Here is a 23,749-nt window from a genome sequence, read left to right as displayed (position 1 = left end):
TACCAGTCTTAGTTGACTTATTTGTTTCTTCTATATTTTACTGCATCATTGTTTTACATTTTACATGTGCAGCATGGATGGTTTGTAAATGTGCTATAGAAATAAACTTGACCTTGACACTGATGTACAGCCGAGCCCTTTTAAATATTTATAATTTACTAAATAAGATATTATTATTCAGATTTCATTATTCTCCTGAAATCTATGTTTCCAGGACTGCCCTCTGACTTTGACATTTAATTGGACAGTTGAGTAAAGAGGGGCTGATTCAGAGGCATGTGTATGATTCTAGTTCTGATGAATATGATGATCTAAATGTTGTACAGCTTCCTCCTTCACTCATAACTTGTTTTTTAATGCAGGCTTTGTAACAGAGACACATGCATTCAGACTTTTTATGAATGCATTTTGTTTTCTTTGAGACGATCAGTGACACCACCCACCTTTGGGTGGTGCAGCCGTGGTTGCTTCACAGCAAGAAGGTTCCTGGGTTCAGTTCCATGAGCTGACTGGGCCGTCTAATCCAACGACACGCATGTGTGGCTCATTTCTAAATTGAAAATAAGCAGGAATAGCTCTCTATGTGTCTTAGAGAGACGACCTCGTCCGTATCTTTGATCCATTTTTCACTGCTGTTTATTTCACTCACGTTTGAAGCAGCCACACATGTACGTATGTGCAAACCAACAAAATGACAGGGTTCAAACAGCAGCGCAGTCATAGCTCATCATCAGCGTGTAAACAGTTAATGTAGTCTCATATTGTGCTCAGCTGTGCAGTATCAGAATCAGAATCAGAATCAGAATACTTTATTGATCCCTGGGGGAAATTATTTTTTGTTACAGTGCTCCATTTTAAACCAACATTAAGACAAGACAGACAATACGCTAACTAAGAATAGTACAATATATACATATATATACATACATACATACATAAGTCACTTATAAATAAATAGTTGGAAAAGAAACATGTGTAGCTGTAGCAGCAACCAGTGTGTTAAGTGGATGCGTTGTACAGGGAGATGGCCACAGGCAGGAATGATTTCCTGTGTCGTTCAGTGGTGCTTTTCGGTAATCTCAGTCTCTCACTGAACGAGCTCCTGTGACTGACCAACATGTCATGGAGTGGGTGGGAGGTGTTATCCAACATTGTCTTTATCTTGGACAGCATCCGCCTCTCCGACACCACCTTGAGGGAGTCCAGCTCCATCCCCACAACATTGCTGGCCTTACGGATCAGTTTATTAAGTCTGTTGGCATCTGCGACCCTCAGCCTGCTCCCCCAGCATGCAACAGCATAGAGGATCGCACTGGCCACAACAGACTCATAGAAAATCCTCAGCATTTTCTGGCAGATGTTGAAGGACCTCAGTCGCCTCAAAAAATAGAGACGACTCTGGCCCTTCCTGTAAAGTGCTGTGGTGTTTTTAGCCCAGTCCAGTTTATTGTCAATGTGTACTCCAAGGTATTTATAGTCCTCCACAATGTCAACACTGACCCCCTGGATTGAAACAGGGGTCAAGTGTTTCCTGGTCTTCCTGAAGTCCACGATCAGTTCCTTGGTCTTTGCCACGTTGAGCTGCAGATGATTCTGCTCACACCACGTGACAAAGGAGTCGATCACAGCCCGGTACAGTAGGTGAGTGTAATCGGGTGGGGGTAATGGGTGAGGTTGGTGTGGTTGGGGGGAGTTAGTGTGAGGATCAGGGTGGGAAAGGGGGCGTTGATGTCATGGGACCTGGTGATGAATAGCTGACATAGGACTGCAGGGACCCAAACACTGTCAAACTGTCACACCACTCCCACTCACACACAGTGGGAATGCCAATTAGATGAGAGCGCTGTGTTCACACATGTGAATGTGTAAGACTGTTGTTTAAAGGAATCATCACAGAGTAAATGCTGTTAAAGGTTTTGCAGTGAACCATATGTCTCAGTGCTGCCTTCACCTTTTCAAACAGAAAAATTCAGCATTCGGTGAGTCATGAGTGGACCATAGAAACTGGAGTGTTTAATGTCTCGACGGCCTCTGACACTCGATAGTCCTGTTCTGAGGAGCATCTGACGTTAGAAACACTCCCAAATCAAACATGGAGCTTCCCAATGTGGTGACCCCCCCCCCCTCCTCCTCCTCCGTTAAAGGAGCAGCCAAAACGAGCTTTATGGCAGATTATGATGATACTGTGGTTTCTCACGCTGCTGCTGCTACCATTACACTAGTGGACGTACCACAGTTTTGCTTGATTCATTAACCTCCTAAGACTCAAACTCTTCCACAGCAGCCTTTTTAATTTCTCTTTGATATTTGGGCTGATTGGGTCCTGATGAATGTAAAAACAAAGAATTACCAGATTTTTGTTTCTAAGAAAAATGAGAGCCACATATGAGGATATTTGTTTAAAAATTTGATAGAACAGTAGCAGCATAATGTCCTCGTAAGAGGATATCAGGCCCTTGTAGAGCAAAATTGACTATTTTGGTCTAAATAACCCAAATTGTGATGTTCACATATGTGGACGCAGGTCCTAGGAGGTTAAAGAAGACAGAGATTGCACTGTCTACTGCAAAATGCATAAAACGAATTTATGGTCATCACTGGCGTCTAGAAATCATTAGTATATGCATGTCTTCATTTGTAAAGCCCTAAACTGCTAATAGTTGCTGAAACATTAGCAGAGCTTCTACAACAGCCTTGACTGAAACCCAACACAGCTTCAGGCCTGAGACACTTTAAAGTTTTACTAACTATATTTGCAGTATTAGTACTGTTACATCCCCCAGGAGGATGCTGGTTTTCTTCTGTGAACTGATGCGTTCTGTGTAGGCTCACCTCCTCTGTCCTGATTGGATGCTGCTCAGAGAATACACTAATTACCAACCAGCAGAGCACTAATGCCTGTGGAGCTGTGTTTCTGGGCCATACCTGTGCAGGCTTGCATGCCTTTTTGACTTGTATGTGCATTTTCTGTTTCCATGTTCAGACTGCCTGTAGGGGAGAGCTGCTTTTTGTTTTGATTTGCTGTTTTCTCCTGTTTATGCATGTTAGCTAGGTTATGGTTATAGGCTGTATATTTTGTTTTCTTTGGACTTAGGTAAGTTCCTTTTATTTTCATATCAGGGATGTTTTGTTTGTTATGTTGGCCTTGGTTCTCGCTGAAGTTAACCCTCAGTCTGAACTAGAACTTTAATGCTAGCAGGAAACAAACCTTTTAACACCATCGTGACTCCTCCTTCACTATTTTACCTTTATGTTAGTCCCTCCTAACCTCTAGACTAGCCGGGGAACGTAACGGTACTTTGAAATAATTGTAGCCTTGTGTCTTGGCTGGTTGACTGGAGTAAAGGATTTTTACTGTTTGGATCTTCATTATTCCCATTGTTCATGAAGGAGCCTTCCTGAATCAATAAAGCTGAGCTAAGCATCGTGTAATCTTCTATTATTAAAGCTTTATTTCATTCAAGTAACTAATTATTACCTTAATTACATTCAAAATGCATGGATAACGACAACAATAATTATATCTTAAATTATTGAAAATTATTAATATGTTAGTTAATATGACAATAAGATGACACCTGGTTCAGTTTAAGCGTGTAAAAAGTGCGCACAATGTTATAATTACTGCGTTGTGCAAACTTGTATACTTATAATTACATTAAATAAATAAAAAAATAAATACAACTAAATTTTTCAGGAAAGAAAAGGAACAAACATTAAACCGAATAGTTTGAACAACCAATATTTCAACTGTGACAGTTTTTCACGTTTCTGTTCAGCTGTGAAAGTTACACTGTGACGTTCTCCAGTAAGATATAATTTACAGCCTTTTACCAGCAGATGGCAGCATTGCACCTCGAATCACAGATTCGAGGTGCAATGCAAAACAACTGATTTGTCGGACGCCCCCATTAAGAAAACACAGTCTGAGACTCAGTCTGATCCCACTTTCACTCGTTTGAACTAATCATAGCTGCTGCGGTGCATCATCCACGTATCCCTTCCTTCCTTCATCCATCTGCTCTTTCCTTTTTTCACCTGTTCATATTTCATCCTTTGCTTTTTCTTCCTTCCACACATTTGTCTTCAGTTGCCAAAATAAATGATTTTTCATGGGAAACTGTTCAAAAAATGCATAGAATAAAAAATGAGGATATGATAATGACGATTTGTGTCCACATGCCTCTGGGTGGTAATAACTTCCTGTAACTGTAATATAACCAAGCAAAACAAACAAGGGAGGAGTTGAGAAGTTACATGAAATATAGCAGAAAAACAGCCCTATTTCTTACTTTTGTAAAGGGAAGTGTGTTTGATGTGTGTGTGTGTGTGTGCCATTAGCTTCGTCAGTGAGTGTTATCCTTCACCCCCAATAAGACATTATGTTTTGATCAATGTGGGAACCTGCTTTGATAACATTTCCTTTCTGTGTAAAGTTATTATATCTTTAATGTAAATAATGACTTTTATGTGTTATTTAAGTAGGGACCCGTTAAAGACTGGAAAAAGGAGCAGAGACAGGAGAGGAAGAGGAGCACAAAGGGGTGAAATGAGGAAAAATAAACAAGGAGAGAACAAAAGGAGGAAGGCAGAGAGCGAGAGAGAGAAGGGGGAGCTGTCTGTGGGCTGAAAAGACGTGGGCTGTTATTTTATTTCCTCTGTGGGTACACAACAACAGCGCTGTCTGTCTGAGCTGCTGACACAGCAGAACTAGGAAGAGACATTTTACACTCACACACTCCCAAATGCACACATGCGCACCCACACATGCATTCACATACACGTGTGTGCTGTTCAATGTCATTCACATGTAGCTCAAACAAATGGACTCGACTGTACGCGTCTTTGTCTTTGAAAAATAGAAAACAGTGTGATTGTGTGAACAGCCATTGTGCGATTGTAAATGTGTGTTTGTGTGTCACAAGCTGTCCTTTAAAAAGTCTTCAGCACTGCTGGGTTGTGTTAAAACCTTACAAACATGTAAAAAAGTGCTGAAAATCTTCCACTGACATTGACTGATGTGTACTTGTGTGTGTGTGTGTGTGTGTGTGTGTGTGTGTACGTGTGTGTGTGTGTGTGTGTACGTGTGTGTGTGTCCCTGGAGTCTTGCAGTGATCTGGGTTTAATTTGACCAGTCAGGCGGTCGAAGCCAGGGCTTCAGCAAATATATGTGCTTGTGTGTGTGTGTGTGTCTGAGGGGTGGGTTGGCCTTTGTGTTGAGGTGAGGCAGAGATCAATGCTGAGGCAAACAGAAAGGTTGAGACAAAACTCGCCATCCTCTCTGCCTTTCACTGCTCCTCCTCACTTTATCTCATCCCTCTCTCTTCTTTTACCTCAGCCTCTCCGATCCTTTCCTCCTTATATATATGTGTATATATCTATATCTATATATATCTATATAGATATATATATATTTATATATATATATATATATATAAAAACACCCAGCACGCCCCTGCGGGCGGTTTATCCTTCAAGCTCGGGTCCTCTACCAGAGGCCTGGGAGCTTGAGGGTCCTGCGCAGTATCTTAGCTGTTCCCAGGACTGCGCTCTTCTGGACAGAGATCTCCGATGTTATTCCCGGGATCTGCTGGAGCCACTCGCCTAGCTTGGGAGTCACCGCACCTAGTGCTCCGATTACCACGGGGACCACCGTTACCTTCACCATCCACATCACGGGCAGGGCGTACGTGTTGATGGCCCAGATCTTGTTCTTACCATTCAGCTGACTCCTCAGGACTTGCCTATGTATCAACACTACAATGAGCGGGTGGAGGGAGGTTTGGAGGTTTGGAGCCAACAGAGCCCCTAACCGGACATGACCGCTACCCCGGGTTGAGCCCCCCAAGGAAGATGCCTCCGGGGAACCCCCCGACGCCCTAAGCCTGTCCCTACCCCCACACCAATCACAACAGTGAAGGCGGGACCAAACTATGACCCCCCACCCCCACTAGGTGATGGAGCTGATCAAAGGAGCCCAGAGCAATTGATCTGATGTGGTGGCAGAGGCTGTATCAAGACTAATGTAATCTAATAGATAATTTCTATATTGGTTAGAATTAAGATTATTTTTATTTTTCCAGTTCATGAGGACTGTTTTCTTGGCTATGCATAGGGCAGTGAAAACCATATGGGCGATATTCTTTTCTGAAGTGACATTATCTAAGCTGCCCAACAAACACACTAAGGGGGAAGTTGGAATGTTACATTTCAGACACTTTGATAAGTCTTCACATATCTCGCGCCAAAACTTCTGAACTGGTGGACAGAACCAAAGAGCGTGGATATAATTGTCCGGTGAATTGGTTTGGCAGTGTGAGCAGTTGTTGGTAGACGTAAAGCCCATCTTGAACATCCGATGACCTGTATAGTGCACTCTATGTAATATTTTGTATTGAATTAATTGAAGACTGGGATTTCTAATTAGATGAAAGGTTTTTAAGCAAGTCTGAGACCAGAAGTTTAGGTCTAAGCTGACTGATAAATCCGCTTCCCATTTTGCAATAGGAAGTGATATTGATTCATCTGTTTTAGAAAGCATTCTGTATATTTTGGATAGTAATTTGGGGGTTTTAAGAGTAAGAAATTGAACCACACTTGGTGGTGTTTGTAGTTCAACTTGACCCGGTTTAAATTTCTTTTTTACTATGGATTTAATTTGTTGATATTCTAAAAATCTTTTCTTGTTGATCCCATATTGTGTAACTAGTCCGTCAAATGAAATAAATTCTGTTCCTTCTAGTATATGTTCTAAATATTTGATTCCTTTATCACTCCAATCTGAAAAGTTTATCATATTATTGTTTTGTAATATGTCAGGGTTGTTCCAGATAGGTGTACGTTTGCATGGGATTAATCAAGACGCCGTCAATTTTAGAAACTCCCACCATGCTGTCAGAGAAGAGCTGATGTTGATGCTTTTAAAGCATTCATGTCGTTGGATGTTTGAGCTGATAAATGGTAGGTCTGAAATCTCTAGATTATTGCAAAGTGCTTGTTCTACATCTAGCCAAGGTTAATCTAAGAGGGTGTGTTTTAGCTATCCTGAGATAAACTGAAGCCTGTTGGCTAAGAAGTAGTGCTGAAAGTTAGGCAGTTCTAGTCCTCCTTTATCCTTGGTCTTTTGTAGTGTTTTTAAGCTTATACGTGGGGGTTTATTTTTCCAAAGGAATTTGGACATACATGAATCTAGAGATCTGAACCAATCTTGTGGTGGTTTAGTTGGGATCATTGAGAATAAATAATTTATTTTTGGTAAGACCATCATTTTTATAGCGGCAACCCTTCCCATGTGTCATGGTCCTGGGCCATGTGGGCCCAGTATTCTTAGTTTTCATGTATTTTTGTATTTTGTTCTTTATTTAGGCCATGCTTCCTGGGTTGATCTGTTACATTGTTCCTTATGTGTTTTCCCTTCGTGACTCTTACCCCCTGTGTGCCCCTCTGTGTATTTATGAGCCCTCGTCTCTCTTTGTGCTTTATTCTATGTTTTCCCCAGCCCGTTATGTCTGCGTTCTCCCCGTGCTCTCTCTCCTCCTGTTTGAACCTCTGTGTACTTCCTGCTTTACTTTGCCCATCTCCCATCAGTGTTACGTTCACTCCTGCCGTGTCTTGTTATGATTATCAGTGTCACCTGTGTTCCCCGTGTGCATCCACTTCCCCTGATCATCCCTCATGTGTATTTAGTCTCTGTGTTTCGTACAGTCTGTGTCGCGTCGTCTGTGTTCTCACCTCCATGTTTTCACGGTCAGTCCTTGCAGTGATCATCATAGTCTGAGTTTTCTTAGTTTGTCGCAGTATTAGTTTTCCCAGTTTAGTTATAGTCTAGTCACGCCATCCCTGCTTTGTTTGTGCACTTTGTCTTCAGCCATAATAAAGGCTCGCTTTCTGTTAAGTTCACTCCCGTCTACTCACTTGTGTATGCACCTGGGTCCATCACACACACCACCGCACGGCCTGTCTCTGCAGACCGTGACAGTACGACGCGACCATGTCGGACCCAGCGACACAAGAGAGGGAGATCCTCCAGACGGTGGAGTCGCTATGTGGGAGATGGCTGCGGTGCTCCGGAGAGGAGGAACGGGAGGAGTTGGCCCGCCAAGTGGGAGTATGCGTGTCTGTGTTTCCCTGGCTATGGGAGGCACTACACCCGCTGATCACCGACCTTCTCGTCACCGCTCTCCAACTCCGTCCGCAGCCACGGCTGCCTAGTGTGCAGGCTATGCCGCCAGAGCCCTGCTGTTGTCCCGTTTCCCCGCTGCTTCGCGAGCCAGAAGCAGTTGCGGTTGGAACGGTGAGGCTCGCCACCGACACACCCTCCGCTCGCGCCCCGTCGGCTTCCGCGTCTTCACCGCGGTCTGGCCGCACGGCGTGGCACACGGAGACGACGGAGGCCATAGACTTTGGCGAGGAAGAGCGGCAGCAGGTGTTACGGGCTTATCGGGAGGACGAGCTCCGGTGGAAGCCCTGGCTCATCCCGGAGGAGGACCTCTCACCTGCTGCACAGCCTACCAGCCGCTCGCCGTCTCCAATCCGCTTAGACTTTACTTCGCCTGCCTCATTTCTGGCAAGGATGTGGGCGGACGACCGGGAGATCGCCGCTACATCACCCCCTGCATTGGTGCCATCAGCGCCCATCGCGCCAGCTACCAGAAGGGGGCGGCGCCGGCGCCGCCGTGGCACCGCATTAACTCCGGTGAGTGACTGCGTTTTCGTGCCTCACGTCCCCTCTATGAAGCAGAGTGAGATGAGCAGTGATTTGCCGGGGCCGGACACTATGACTGAATCGTGTTCGGAGACTGACAGTACAGTGTTTAGTTGTTTAGAAAGACCTACTAAGGAAATCATGGAGTCCGGTCTCTGTGAGCAGCAGCAAGCAGCTTGCACCCACGTAGAGGAGGAGCTCCGGGGAAAGCCGTGGCCTACCCCCGATTGTCAGCACATCTTTCGGGGAACACGCCTGGCTCTCGGGGGCCCTCGGAGCCGCCAGGGTCTGCAGCCTCTCACAACTCAGTTAGCTCCCTCGCAGCCCTTCACAGCTCAGTTAGCTCCCTCGCAGCCACCCTCAGTTCAGTTAGCTCCCTCGCAGCCACCCTCAGTTCAGTTAGCTCCCTCGCAGCCACCCTCAGTTCAGTTAGCTCCCTCGCAGCCACCCTCAGTTCAGTTAGCTCCCTCGCAGCCACCCTCAGTTCAGTCTCCAGTGCCGCCTGTAGCGCAGGCCCCAGTAGCTCCAGTGCAGGCCCCAGTAGCTCCAGTGCCGCCTGTAGCGCAGGCCCCAGTAGCTCCAGTGCCGCCTGTAGCGCAGGCCCCAGTAGCTCCAGTGCCGCCTGTAGCACAGGCCCCAGTAGCTCCAGTGCCGCCTGTAGCGCAGGCCCCAGTAGCTCCTGTAGCCCAGTCCCCGATAGCAGTACGGTCCGCTGGTCAGCTTAACATTCAGCCAGGGGTCTCAAATCTCTCTGGCTCTGCATCAGCTCCTGCTGGGAGCTCGGATGAGCTCATCCAGGACTCCGCGGCTCCCACGCCGCCACCTACCTCGTCAGCTGGAGGGTCCGAGGGGCCCGTTCAGCCTCCTGTCTCCGCTGGAGGGTCCGAGGGGCCCGTTCAGCCTCCTGTCTCCGCTGGAGGGTCCGAGGGGCCCGTTCAGCAACCTTCCTCGTCAGCTGGGGGTTCTGGAGAACCGCACCAGCCTCATGCCACGTCAGCTGGAGGGTCCGAGGGGCCCGTTCAGCCTTCTGTCTCCGCTGGAGGGTCCGAGGGGCCCGTTCAGCCTCCTGTCTCAGCTGGAGGGCCCGAGGAGCCCGTCCGGCCTCACGCCTCGTCTGCTGGAGGGCCCGAGGAGCCCGTCCAGCACCATGCCACATCAGCTGGAGGGCCCGAGGAGCCCATCCAGCCACCTTCTGCTACGCCTGGTCCAGCCTGTGCTTCGTCAGCTGCAGCTCCGGCCTGTGCTTCGTCAGCTGCAGCTCCGGCCTGTGCTTCGTCAGCTGCAGCTCCGGCCTGTGCTTCGTCAGCTGCAGCTCCAGCCTGTGCTTCGTCAGCTGCAGCTCCAGCCTGTGCTTCGTCAGCTGCAGCCTCAGAGTCTTCGTCTGCTGCAGCCTCAGAGTCTTCGTCTGCTGCAGCCTCAGAGTCTTCGTCTGCTGCAGCCTCAGAGTCTTCGTCTGCTGCAGCCTCAGAGTCTTCGTCTGCTGCAGCCTCAGCCTGTGCTTCGTCTGCTGCAGCCTCAGCCTGTGCTTCGTCTGGTCCCGCCTCGACTGGTCCTGTGCCCACCGGGCCTCGGCCAGTACGCCTGACACTGGAGAGCCGCCGCTGCCTTCCGCGCGGTCGGCCCCCTGAACTGCTTCGCCGCCGCTGCCTTGCGCACTGCCGGCCCCCTGAACTGCTTCGCCGCCGCCGCTGCCTTCCGCGCGGCCGGCCCCCTGAACTGCTTCGCCGCCGCCGCTGCCTTCCGCGCGGTCGGCCTCCGGATCTGTTCTGTCACCGTGGCCACCTTTCCCGTGGCCGGCCTCCGGAACGGTTGGACTGGACTTTTGTGTTGTCGCCTCTCGGGTTGGCCTTCGGGCCTCTTTGGACATTCGCCTTCCTGTTCTGGACTCTTTTGTGTATTTGTGGACTCAGTTTTGTTCTCGTGCTCCTTGTTTTTGGTTCGTTTTGTTCCCTCCATCCTGGTCCCCCGCCTCCCGCCCTGGGTGGGGTGTTTTCTGTTTCGCTTGTGTTTTGTTTCTCGGGTTTGGGCTGTCGGGAGCCAGCCCTTTAGGGGGGGGTGGTGTCATGGTCCTGGGCCATGTGGGCCCAGTATTCTTAGTTTTCATGTATTTTTGTATTTTGTTCTTTATTTAGGCCATGCTTCCTGGGTTGATCTGTTACGTTGTTCCTTATGTGTTTTCCCTTCGTGACTCTTACCCCCTGTGTGCCCCTCTGTGTATTTATGAGCCCTCGTCTCTCTTTGTGCTTTATTCTATGTTTTCCCCAGCCCGTTATGTCTGCGTTCTCCCCGTGCTCTCTCTCCTCCTGTTTGAACCTCTGTGTACTTCCTGCTTTACTTTGCCCATCTCCCATCAGTGTTACGTTCACTCCTGCCGTGTCTTGTTATGATTATCAGTGTCACCTGTGTTCCCCGTGTGCATCCACTTCCCCTGATCATCCCTCATGTGTATTTAGTCTCTGTGTTTCGTACAGTCTGTGTCGCGTCGTCTGTGTTCTCACCTCCATGTTTTCACGGTCAGTCCTTGCAGTGATCATCATAGTCTGAGTTTTCTTAGTTTGTCGCAGTATTAGTTTTCCCAGTTTAGTTATAGTCTAGTCACGCCATCCCTGCTTTGTTTGTGCACTTTGTCTTCAGCCATAATAAAGGCTCGCTTTCTGTTAAGTTCACTCCCGTCTACTCACTTGTGTATGCACCTGGGTCCATCACACACACCACCGCACGGCCTGTCTCTGCAGACCGTGACACCATGAGTGATATGGGTAGACATTTCCATCTAGCCAGATCACCTTCTGCCTTCTTTAAAAGTGGGATATGGTGCGTAGCCAATTCTATAAAAACCATCATTCACTCATTTCTTAACACAAACACAGTACAAATTAAAATAAATGAAAACATTCTTTAGATAAAACAACAAATTTCATCAACAAAAGTAAATAAAGTTACAAATAAATAAATAAAAACAAATGAATGAATGCACATGGTTTATGAATAACTCATTCAACGCTCACGCAACCTTTCTACAACTCATGGCATCACTCTTGGACACAGCGTTACCAAAACGTAAATACAACATGGCAAACCACCACAAACACCATGCTCATCAAACAAAAGCCTTTTCTCTGAACCCATGGGCTTGATGCTCGCTAACACTGGAACACATTTTCAAAAGTTGCACTTCTATGATAACGGACGTGTAAAAGTACTTAACATACTGACGTTAGTAGACGATATACGACACTCATTAATTTCAAATTTCCACGCAACAACTCGAAATCATCTCAGAGCATGATCGAACAGTCGTTACTCATCTTACATTGCGTTTTGAATCACTTTAATGACACAAAAGGTTTTTCAGTACTGGTGGGTTAATAAAAAGGACACCGAAATTAGCTTCTCGCTCGGGCGGAGCTCATGTAAGCTGAGCTGCACATGTGCCTTTAGCTATAGGCTCTCTAGCAGTTCCACATCAGTACCAGAGCGCCATCTGCTGACACACTGAGGTATAACGTTGTTAACCCTAACATATATATGCCAAGTGACCTAACAAACCCAGGCAAGACAGGTGAGCACACGTAAACCGAAGGAGGAGGAGGAGCCCTAGCTGGAGGTAGAACCTTCTTGTTGAGAGATGTCAGTGTAACAGCCAGAGGGCGGGGCTTACGACACAACTGTCTGCTATCTATAATCCAGTTTTGAGATCCTTCCCAGACACCTTAAAGCCCACTCACATCCTGGGCCGTTTGACCTCAGGAAATCACATGATAGGGTGGGGCTAAGTCTCACAACAGGTCCACCCAAAACCTTGGCTGATTGTGACCACACGTCGGCTCGTGTGATTAGGTAGAGAATAAATAGGGGGTCCATGACCCTGGGGGAACACTCCCAGAGGGCTTAAATCTGTGACTCTCCACCAGTCGCTCTTAGAACTGAAGAAGCTTCTCGGATTAAATATCTTCAAGCAACTTAATTAAAGAAGTCCAGACGCTTTTACTTCCAAGGGGCGATCGTGGCTCAAGAGTTGGGAGTTCGCTTTGTAATCAGAATGTTGCCGGTTCGACAGTCTCGGTCGTTGTGTCCTTGGGCAAGACACTTCACCCGTTGCCTACTGGTGGTGGTCAGAGGGGCCGATGGTGCCAGTGTCCGGCAGCCTCGCCTCTGTCAGTGCGCCCCAGGGTGGCTGTGGCTACGATGTAGCTGCCATCACCAGTGTGTGAATGGGTGGATAACTGGATGTGTAAAGCGCTTTGGGGTCCTTAGGGACTAGTAAAGCGCTATACAGATACAGACCATTTACGATGATCTGGATGACTGAGAACCTTCATAGATATAATCAACAAGATATTTCTTTCTCGTTTTGATGATGGTGATGTAAAGTTTAGCACATTGGTCCATAAGCCGTCAACTGGATTGAAGTGTGATGACTGTCAAAGCTTTCACATTTATCAGACTGTTAGGTGATGCCTCGTGCCCTTTAGATGGGGCTTTATTATGCTGGACATGTTAACTCCTGTTGTGGTAGAAATGTTTTATCACAGGATGAAAGTGGTCAATCAGAAGCAGATTGGCAGTGACTGATCAGGAAACGAGTGGATCCAAACCAGGCCACTCTAATGTCACCTGATGTCTTTACTGTAGGGTCAAGGGTTCACAGTTTCCTTTCTGCTCTGTCCTCTGCACATCCACCCAGCAGGTTTTACTTGACTGATGCTCGTTACTAATAAGTTCTCTATAGATCTTTGTGTGAGCCGATTTACTCCACCGCTGTATTTGCATCTGTACAGTAAGTGTGTGTGTGTTCAGTCTAGAAGGAGAGTGATAATGATTTATGTGTGTGTATGTGTACTGTACAAGGTCATGCTTCAGGGTTTCAATGCTGACACACACACACACCTGTAACGCGCTCTCTGATCATGTGACTAACTGTCATGGCAACTGTCACCAAGCACAATGATTGATCAAAGACCTGCGTGACAGGAGGAGGCAGAACAAATCTTCATTTTCTCTCCCTCTCTCTCTCACACACACACACACACACACACACACACACACACACACACACACGGACAGTATCAAACAATTCAGTTTTATTACCTATTCATACTCCACAGATACATAGTCTCTACTGGCTGATGTACAGACGTGTGATCAAACTAATTTCAATCGCAGCAGTTTACGCTGATTAGCTGTTTTTATTCTGTGGCTTTTGTATTCTTATGAACCGCGTGTCACAGTAAGCCAAGCTCATTTCCTATAATTTTGATATTTTGTCTCCAGTGAGGCCTAACCTTGTTCCAGACCTTCTCTGATATGTTCAATAATTAGATCTCTTAAGGCTAAAAAAGAAAAAAAAAAGAAAGAAAAAAAAAAAAAAATTAGATCTCTTGTTGTGGCCACTCATCAATGTTTTCCTCAATGAAAAAAATAATTCAGCCTAATGAGCTCAGTAGATGGTATCAGAGGCATTAACCCTTTAAGACCTACCATAGAACCAAGTCAGAGTCTGCCAGAGCTTATATTATATGTTTACATGCTGTAGTGCCTTTTTTGGGAGCATTTCAAGTTGCTATACATCAATACAACCATTATAGCCCAGATTTTAATAATATGTCTGCATTAAGTGCATAGTGATTACATAAATTGCAAAAAAGTGCAATAGTTCAGTTCAGTTCAGTTCTTTTTTATTTCAAACATATATATTCACCAACGTTTCATAAAATCATTCCATACAGTTGTTTGAAAAGGAGTAGGCAGAAGTATATACTTATTTAGCCCTACCCCCTCAGGTTTACATCCTCATCATCTAAATTTGAACAACAAAAACGTATACAATGCCTTCAACTTAGAACATAACATCTCAAAAATATATTTTCACATGTTCAACTATAAACTACAATAAACTACAAAAAAAATTGAAAATCATTTTTGTTTTTTTAACATATATTTCTAGTTAGAGAAATTTAAGAGGCTTATCCCTCAAAACTGTAAATACAAAAAAGTTGCACAAAATAGTTTCCCACCACAGGAAATTTATTTTGAGTGTCTTCATAGTTTTATTTTTGAAATACACCAATTTTTATATACTGCAGGAAAAACGAAAATAAATATTATACAACAAATTTGCAAAAAAGCAGCATGTGCATCAAAATAAACTATTTCCAGCAGTGCAATATGAGTCCTCAGCATCCCAGAAACGACACAAAGTCATAAAGTCAAACATAACTTTTAAAAGCACCAGTATAGGCTCATGAGGCCCTGATGGTAAAAAACTACATTTCCGTGAAAATGACGTCACTTCCAGTTTTGGGCAGGTAATGGCGGACATGCGAAAGTTCGAGCTGATGGACGTAGGAAGTGTTACAAACAGCTGATCGGATCGGCAAAGCGTGTTTCTGGAATATTATGTTTTTGTTGCTGCAAGTGCTTTTTATGCAGTTTTTGCAAAGCTGTATGTGGAAGGAAACTGTGACCGAGGACAAGCTGATGGCATAAGATGCAAGTACAACTCCTCCGGTTTCACATGCAAAAAAAATTATTGCGCTAGCTTACACGGTTCCAGTTCTACAAGGATTTAAAAGCAGTTGCCAAAACAGAGCGTGCTGCTCTGACCGGTTTTAAAGGGTTAAAAGACAGGTGTGGCACAAAGTATGTGTATTCTTAAAAAAGCTACAAGAGATTTTTGTAATGGTAACATTTGCTTTTTCTGAACAGCTGAACCAGGAAACACATCACCCAGTTCAGCAGTGTTAATGGTGTCACCATAGTAAAATGTACCCATATATGGCTAGTGGGTGTTTTTGACTTACTGTATCCTACACAGTAAAGTAAAGTAAGTATTTTACAGTTTTGTACTGTTCTTCTAGAATATCATTAAATTAACATAAATAGACTGTGGCTACACCTGTAGCTTGCCTCCACCAGTGTGTGAGAGTGAATGAATAGTGGCATTGTAAAGCGCTTTGGGGGTCTCATAAAGCGCTATATGAATGCAATCCATTATTATTATTTAAACCAACTGTTAACTGTATATTTCTGTACATTTAAGTATTATTATTCATAGTGCTGCATTCATTGACCTTTTTTATAGGTAATTTCATTGTTTAATCACATAAAATTCTTCCTAATTTAATGTTTAAAAGCACTTGAAAAAGGCAAAATCCCATGTAAAATTAGGGCAACAAACTGTATTGTCATTACTGAAAATAACCGTATTTTCATGGGAAAGTTATTTTCTGTGATTTTATGGTATTATTTTGGCGCCCCAGCTGCCGGAAAATTACTGTTTTTTTAGGATTTTGTTTGAATGTAAATTAGCACCACATTTGCTCAGTGCTGTAACAGTGTATTTCTCTAACCTTTATTTAACCAGGAAGATCCCATTGAGATTAAAAACCTCTTTTTCAAGGGAGACCTGGCCAAGATAGGCAGCAGCAATGTATATTCATTAAGATGAATATACGTCCCTGAGATGTTACAAATAGGGCTCTAGGATGGCTCCAGAGTCCAAAGACTTCCCTCTAGAAGAAAATTGGTGCTCTCAAGAACTGAAATATCTGACGTTGCCGCTCCGGCAGCCACTTTGGTGATTCAATTCAGTTCAATTCTTTATTTCAAAAAGTTGATTCTGTTCATCTGGACGTAGTGTTTTCAGTGGGAGAAACGTTTCGTCATCGTTCAAGTGACGTCTTCAGTCTCAGCTGACTGCAGGTTTACCGAACCTTATAAACAGTACCTTTGCATAATGACTGAAACCAGCCCACTGAAGGAACAAAGGGCTGGGAGGTCAGTTCCTTCATCATAATTATGCAAATTCTCATGACCATTGATCAACAACCACTGATCCAGGTCCACTGATCAATGGCCATGAGCACCATTCACAGAGAGTTGGGGAATGGCTGCAATCTCAGCATCTGCAATCTTTTTGAAATTTACTTACCTGGATGATTGAGAATGAATCAAGACGTTCAATTCTTTGTATTGAACTGAATTGAAGGTGCTTTATATTGTAAGGTAGACCCTAAAATAATACATACAGAGAAAAACCCAACAATCGTATGACCCCCCATGAGCAAGCACTTTGGCGACAGTGGGAAGGAAAAACTCCCTTTTAACAGGAAGAAACCTGCAGCAGAACCAGGCTCAGGGAGGGGCGGCCGTCTGTCACACTGGACAGTTGTTGAGCAGGTATTAAAAAAAGTAAAAATCTGCTTACAAAGTTACCAAAGAACCCAGAGTGGAGTTAAAGCTGAGCATTTGCCAACCCCAGTCCAGCAGCCGGAGCCTTCAGCAGGCGGTGATGAGCAGGCAGGGGTTGAGTTGTCTAATGATTTAAATAAGACTCTTAAAGATTATACAGATGTGTCTTTTTTCTCACAGAACAGAACTTTTGTAACTTTTCATGTTTTTTATGGATGTATGTCTGCTTTCATTTTTGCTACATACAAGAGGAATGTTACCATCTTGCAGGGAATAGCAAAGACCACCGTAACTGATTTGGCCGTTGCCATGGTGATACCGCATGCCTGAACAAGCGTGTATTAGAAATAGTAAAAAAGTAATTTTCACACTTGGCTAATTCTGTTCGTTTTTTTCTTTTTTCACATCATGAGGCCGGACTTCATCAGAATTCACCTAAAAAGGTGTTACCAACTATTTTACAGCATAAAAGATCTCTGAGTGCTCACTTCCACCGTGCACTGAACAGTCTTCTGTGTAGAAGATCGTCTACAGTGACTCAGGTAAACGGGGTTGACCATGTCACCTAGCATCTCATTTTACCTTACTCTTCCTTGCAGCTATGTTATTCAAAACTAAATCAACCAAAAGCAAAATCTCATGTGAAACATAATCTCATCAGCGTGTGGTGATTCCATAATGTGTGTTTAAATATTGCTGGAAGAAGTTAAAAACATATATTGTGCACAAAGATTTCAGAGGTGACTTTTCCTGTAACCCATGAACACATCTGTGGGCTTACGCGTGCAAAGACATGTGATAATTAGAAATGTGCTTTTTGCTGTAAGGTGAAAATACTTGAATAACAATGACAGAGAGATAAACTGTTCTGACTGTATAACACACTTTTGAATCTTGTGTTGTAACAAAATTTAATATTCTGTATTTTCCATTTGAATTACTGACAGAGATCAGAACCAATACCAATATGTTTTTTCCTATTTCTGGTCCTTATCCTGAGAAAATGTCACCGAGTTTATTTGCAGATGAGAAAAAAATCTGAATCTTTCAGTCAAACGGTGTTTTCAGCTTATTAGAAGGAATATATTTTCATGCTTTATGTTACGCTGTCATAGTTTCTTTTTGAGGAAACAAAGAGAAGTTTCAGAACAGGCAGAGTTATAAAGCTGCTCCACAAAAGTCATTTGGAGTATTTTCAGTATGTTAAATCAGAGAGTGGTCTGGCCTGTGGGATATACAGCTGACACAGGAAACATGTTCATTTTGGTACCACTTTACAATAAGGCTCCCCTTATAGATGCTAATAAATAGTTTATAGCTATATTATTAATTAATTTGTAAATGCTTTATAAACCATTATTAATGGTTTATTATGCATTAGTTAAGGGTGAGAAAGAGGAAAAAAACTGACCGGTTTCTTGCCAAATAGTGAGCCAAATGTGTTCACCTATATATTTCATCTAGAGTTGCTATATTAAACATTTCAGACTAAGTTACTATCCTGTAAGCACAATCAGCATTTGTAAACATATTTTTTATCATATAAAATTGTACTTCAGAAATGCATTATAAATATCCACAACTATCAATCGGAGCTTTGTTGTAAAGTGTAAAGCATAAAACCATTTATTAATGAATAATAAATATTTATAAATGCCAAATGGGAGCCTTATTGTAAAGTGTAAAGCATAAAACCATTTATTAATGAATAATAAATATTTATAAATGCCAAATGGGAGCCTTATTGTAAAGTGTAAAGCATGACACCATTTATTTATGAGTAATAAACATTTATAAATGCCAAATGGGAGCCTTATTGTAAAGTGCAAAGCATAACACCATTTATTAATGACTACTAAACATTTATAAATGACAAAAGATAGCTTTGTCGTAAAGTTTAAAACATGTCAACATTTATTAAGGACTAATAAACATTTATAAATGCCAAATGGGAGCCTTATTGTAAAGTGTAAAGCATAACACCATTTATTAATCACTAATAAACATTTATAAATGACAAAAGATAGCTTTGTCGTAAAGTTTAAAACATGTCAACATTTATTAATCACTAATAAACATTTATAATTGCCAAAAGTGAGTCTTAAATGTATAATGTCACCATTTATAACACTTAGACCTAAATTACAATCAGTGCTTGAAATAACATTTAACTACTGTCAAAAATGGCAATGTATTGTAAGAGTAACACATGTAACATTAAATGTGTTTTTTAAAACACCAAACAGTCACCCACTCCAAAAAAAGTTCATGCCAGACTGGTTCAAACTGGAAATATTTTTTGAAATGTCCTTAAATAAGCGTCCCAGTGGTCCATCAGGGTGTCGCGCTCCAGTTCCTCCTTAAGAAAAGTCAGTTTCTCTCGCTCCTTGTTAAGAAGGGCAGTTGCAGTAGGGGCAGGATTAGAAGAAGAATCTAAAGAACAAACAATTATTAAATTACAATACTAAAATAATTTATAATCTAAACTTGGGAAACTCAAATAAAATATTGATTAAAAACGGTTACAACTTGAATTTATAAAAAGCCACTTTGTAAAAATTATGTTATATACACATGTGGTGGTTCAGACATTTCTAAAACAAGGCAAATAATTCTTATGTGTACTGCCTTACCAGGGTGTTTAATATAAATTTAATGATGCACATAAACAAAACTAAAAATATACAACTAAGTGATATCAATCGTTTGGAATAACCAATAGTAATAGAGCTATTCACATGTTATGTGATGTTAGTTAGCCACTGTAGCTAGCAGCCAAATGGCTCGGTAGCTAGCTAGCTAGCATTATACTCACCTTCATGTCTAACTGCTGACGTCGTTGGCTTAGTGCAATCTAGATCATCCAGTCTCTGCTTTTTGTATCTCTTCGAACGTGTGCTAACTGTGTAAGTCGCAGACGCACACAAATTTTTATCTTCTGCTCCATCCATGGCGCAGCAACTTGAACGAGCGCCTTCAGTGTGTCTGTTCGTGCCCCTTTGGCTTGACCTTCCAGAGCGCTCCACTGCCTGTCGCGCTCTGAGAGGAGGGGCTTTCCTTAATAAAGTTAACTGTGATTGGATGGTTGTATAAGCTCCTCTGCGTTTAAATTAAATTTGTTTTCCCTCCCTTTGGCAGCAGAACATATTTTTTTAGCATGAATCCAGCGGGTTAGATCTACATAACAAAGTCGGAGATACATTATAACAGGTGAGACAATCCTCTTTTTTGCGTGGGACTATTTTTGATTATAGGGCTTGTTTTATATAGCATGTGAAGTTCTTTAACTCTGAACCGATTTGCACTAGACTCCCATAGAGTATTTTACGGTGTTTCGAGGTGATAATAAAATAAATTACTCATTTTTTTCCACCAGAATGTCTTTGGGAATGAGATTGCGCGCCAGAATAGAAGGAAAACAAACTAAATATAAGGCACTAAGGCTCATTAAATGGCTGCAGAAGAAACACCTGCTAAAAAAGAAGCTTAGATGTCCTGTTTGTCACCATAAGATGAAAATGATTTCCGTGGTGAAGAAAGACCAATATATGTGGTATGTATAATGCATGATAATGTAGTGCATGTAGTAAATATAACAAAATATTTCGGTTATCAATGCAAGAGGGAGCATTAACCTCTTTTCATTATTATTTTCTTCATACTTAATTTTGTGATTATCTTTTCAATTAATGCTCTTGTTTAAGGGTCCATTTCTTTACTTAACTCATTGATATGTTCTCAGGTGCTGCAAAAGAGCAAGTCATAGGAAAGTTTCCAGAACAATTAGAACTGGCTCCCTCTTTGAGAAATCAAAAACATCTCTTTTCAGTTGGATGAAGTTCATTTACAGGTATATGTAGATGTAGACATTAATAGCAATGCACCTTTCATAATTGAACACCAATACGAGACTTGTGAAATAAAATTAGGGCCTCAGTAAGTAATAATTGCCTCAATTTCTATCACAGATTTTCACAAGGGCTCAGGCTCAGACAAATAGATTTGATCGATGATGAAGTGGCTGGCAGCTCCAGAACACTAAGTAGCATGGCAAGACACATTCGACATGTTTGTATACGTGCAATTAAAAGACACAGAATAAACAATGGACACCGTCTTGGTGGTGACAGAGAATTTGTGGTTATAGATGAAAGCTGTCTCCATCATCAGCGAAAGGTTGGTAAACTCTCAGACAGGTTTGTTAGAATCAATGCAGATCTGACTGTGTCCTCTAAACATGGAAACCTTTACCATAAGTAAAAAAAAATAGTAGAAGCAACCATCTTTTTGAATGTTTCTTTGTAGATATTTAATTTCATTCTTTTTCATTTTAATTCTGTTTAATTTTATTCTTTTTGTTTTCAGTATGCACGTGGACGCTTTGGAAATGCATGGAAAAGGAAGAAATGGGTATTTGGAATGATGGGAATTAAAGACAAAAGGCGAAGGCTCGTGTTAAAACTTGTTGAAAAACGATCAAGGCGCCACCTTGTTCCTCTGATCAGACAGCATGTTAAGTTGGGTAGTGCCATTATCAGTGATGAGTGGAGAGCCTACAAGAATGTTTTGACAAACATAGGGTACAGACATTACACTGTAAATCACAGCAGGTGGTTTGTAGATCCTCAATCTGGCAGTCATACACAGCATATCGAAAGGGCTTGGATGACCATCGAAGGACATGTCCGTAGACTAAGAGGAAATCGCACTGAGAAGTTGCTGGAGGAACACCTGATGGTTCTTGAGTGGTCATCTTGGCTTGGTTCGCGACACCCTGATGGACCACTGGGACGCTTATTTAAGGACACACAAAAAATATTTCCAGTTTGAACCAGTCTGGCATGAACTTTTTTTGGAGTGGGTGACTGTTTGGTGTTTTAAAAAACACATTTAATGTTACATGTGTTACTCTTACAATACATTGCCATTTTTGACAGTAGTTAAATGTTATTTCAAGCACTGATTGTAATTTAGGTCTAAGTGTTATAAATGGTGACATTATACATTTAAGACTCACTTTTGGCAATTATAAATGTTTATTAGTGATTAATAAATGTTGACATGTTTTAAACTTTACGACAAAGCTATCTTTTGTCATTTATAAATGTTTATTAGTGATTAATAAATGGTGTTATGCTTTACACTTTACAATAAGGCTCCCATTTGGCATTTATAAATGTTTATTAGTCCTTAATAAATGTTGACATGTTTTAAACTTTACGACAAAGCTATCTTTTGTCATTTATAAATGTTTAGTAGTCATTAATAAATGGTGTTATGCTTTACACTTTACAATAAGGCTCCCATTTGGCATTTATAAATGTTTATTAGTCCTTAATAAATGTTGACATGTTTTAAACTTTACAACAAAACTCTCTTTTGTCATTTATGTTTAGTAGTCATTAATAAATGGTGTTATGCTTTACACTTTACAATAAGGCTCCCATTTGGCATTTATAAATGTTTATTAGTCATAAATAAATGGTGTCATGCTTTACACTTTACAATAAGGCTCCCATTTGGCATTTATAAATATTTATTATTCATTAATAAATGGTTTTATGCTTTACACTTTACAACAAAGCTCTGATTGATAGTTGTGGATATTTATAATGCATTTCTGAAGTACAATTTTATATGATAAAAAATATGTTTACAAATGCTGATTGTGCTTACAGGATAGTAACTTAGTCTGAAATGTTTAATATAGCAACTCTAGATGAAATATATAGGTGAACACATTTGGCTCACTATTTGGCAAGAAACCGGTCAGTTTTTTTCCTCTTTCTCACCCTTAACTAATGCATAATAAACCATTAATAATGGTTTATAAAGCATTTACAGATTAATTAATAATATAGCTATAAACTATTTATTAGCATCTATAAGGGGAGCCTTATTGTAAAGTGGTACCTTCATTTTTGATAACTTCAGATCACAAGCAGACAAACCTGTCCACTTTTTGCTGTCTTCTGTATTTGTCGTAGGAAAATCTGGTGCATTTAACTCCAACATTTTCCACTGGGTGGCTAAATGTAATCCCTAAATATCTTGATGCATTCTCAATCATCCAGGAAAGTAAATCTCCAAAAGTTGATTCTGTTCATCTGGACGTAGTGTTTTGTGGGAGAAACGCAGATGAATTTGAGACTGAAGAAGTCACTTGGATGAGTGACGAAACGTTTCTCCCACAAAACACTACGTCCAGATGAACAGAATCACTGGAGATAATCCCTAAATAGTTTATGCCTTCTGGTTTCCAGTTAAAAGGAGCAGCAGCCAGTGACTGGAAACACAAAATTATTCAGCGTAATGGCCAACTATTCCTATAATTCAGTTTGGACTCCATAAAACTCCAAATCTAATGACTCGTGTTCATTTCGTGGTTTTGTTGAACAAACTATCCTAAGCAGAAAAAACACAGTGTTGTTATAACTACTTCTTATTCTGCAGATGAATTACTACAAAATTAAAAGAATTCAACAAAAATAATCTTATGACTTGAACATGAAGGACACCCTTGGAGAAAGTTGTGGATATTAATAACCTCTCTGTACACCTTAGAACACACATGCATCAACATTACAATGAGCGGGTGGAGGGAGGTTTGGAGTCTTCTCTCACCCCCATTCTCTGCGGCCTGCTGGAGCGGGGGGGCTAGGAGGAGGAGTTGGCCGTCCGACTGCGGTCTGGAGTGTGGGGCCTCCCTGCTGCTGCGGAGTCGGGGCGGTCTGCCTCCCCCCACCGCAGGGAAAAGGGTAACACCACCTGGGTCTGGGTGCAGTTCCCCCCTCCAGGGGCAAGGGTACCTAGACCCGGTTCGTAGAGTACGCTTGGGGAGTGTGATCGTGT

The 23,749-nt window shown here is 42.4% G+C and overlaps 2 protein-coding genes across 2 annotated transcripts; both read left to right on the top strand.

Annotated features, from left to right (window-relative positions):
• The first annotated feature begins 7,990 nt into the window (after nt 1–7,990).
• LOC147324227 (uncharacterized) lies at nt 7,991–11,234 on the top strand. The gene is made up of 2 exons (XM_086302605.1): nt 7,991–9,262; nt 11,223–11,234. Exons 1-2 carry the CDS (start codon nt 7,991–7,993, stop codon nt 11,232–11,234), a joined length of 1,284 nt encoding a protein of 427 aa, XP_086158731.1.
• An 8,038-nt stretch (nt 11,235–19,272) lies between these two features.
• On the top strand, nt 19,273–22,384 carry LOC147324226 (uncharacterized). The gene is made up of 5 exons (XM_086297856.1): nt 19,273–20,107; nt 20,274–20,450; nt 20,640–20,747; nt 20,866–21,073; nt 21,263–22,384. The coding sequence occupies exons 2-5, from the start codon at nt 20,275–20,277 to the stop codon at nt 21,725–21,727; spliced, it is 957 nt and encodes a 318-aa protein (XP_086153982.1). The 5' UTR covers nt 19,273–20,107; nt 20,274; the 3' UTR covers nt 21,728–22,384.
• The last annotated feature ends 1,365 nt before the right edge of the window (nt 22,385–23,749 follow it).

This window comes from Aulonocara sp. 'chitande type north' Nkhata Bay, linkage group LG7 (assembly GCF_057382095.1).
Source record: "Aulonocara sp. 'chitande type north' Nkhata Bay isolate Kocher_YH1m ecotype deep benthic linkage group LG7, A_spYH_male_GT1.1, whole genome shotgun sequence".
In the NCBI taxonomy this organism is placed as follows: domain Eukaryota; kingdom Metazoa; phylum Chordata; class Actinopteri; order Cichliformes; family Cichlidae; genus Aulonocara; species Aulonocara sp. 'chitande type north' Nkhata Bay.
This window is presented reverse-complemented; position numbering and strand designations above follow the sequence as displayed.

Bases quoted from the DNA above. Each gene is read 5' to 3' on its own strand.
- LOC147324227 (XM_086302605.1), top strand. From the start codon at position 7,991: ATGTCGGACCCAGCGACACAAGAGAGGGAGATCCTCCAGACGGTGGAG.
- LOC147324226 (XM_086297856.1), top strand. From the start codon at position 20,275: ATGTCTTTGGGAATGAGATTGCGCGCCAGAATAGAAGGAAAACAAACT. The intron at 20,451-20,639 runs GTATGTATAATG...ATATGTTCTCAG, and splicing joins AAGAAAGACCAATATATGTG to GTGCTGCAAAAGAGCAAGTC. The intron at 21,074-21,262 runs GTTGGTAAACTC...TTTTGTTTTCAG, and splicing joins GTCTCCATCATCAGCGAAAG to TATGCACGTGGACGCTTTGG.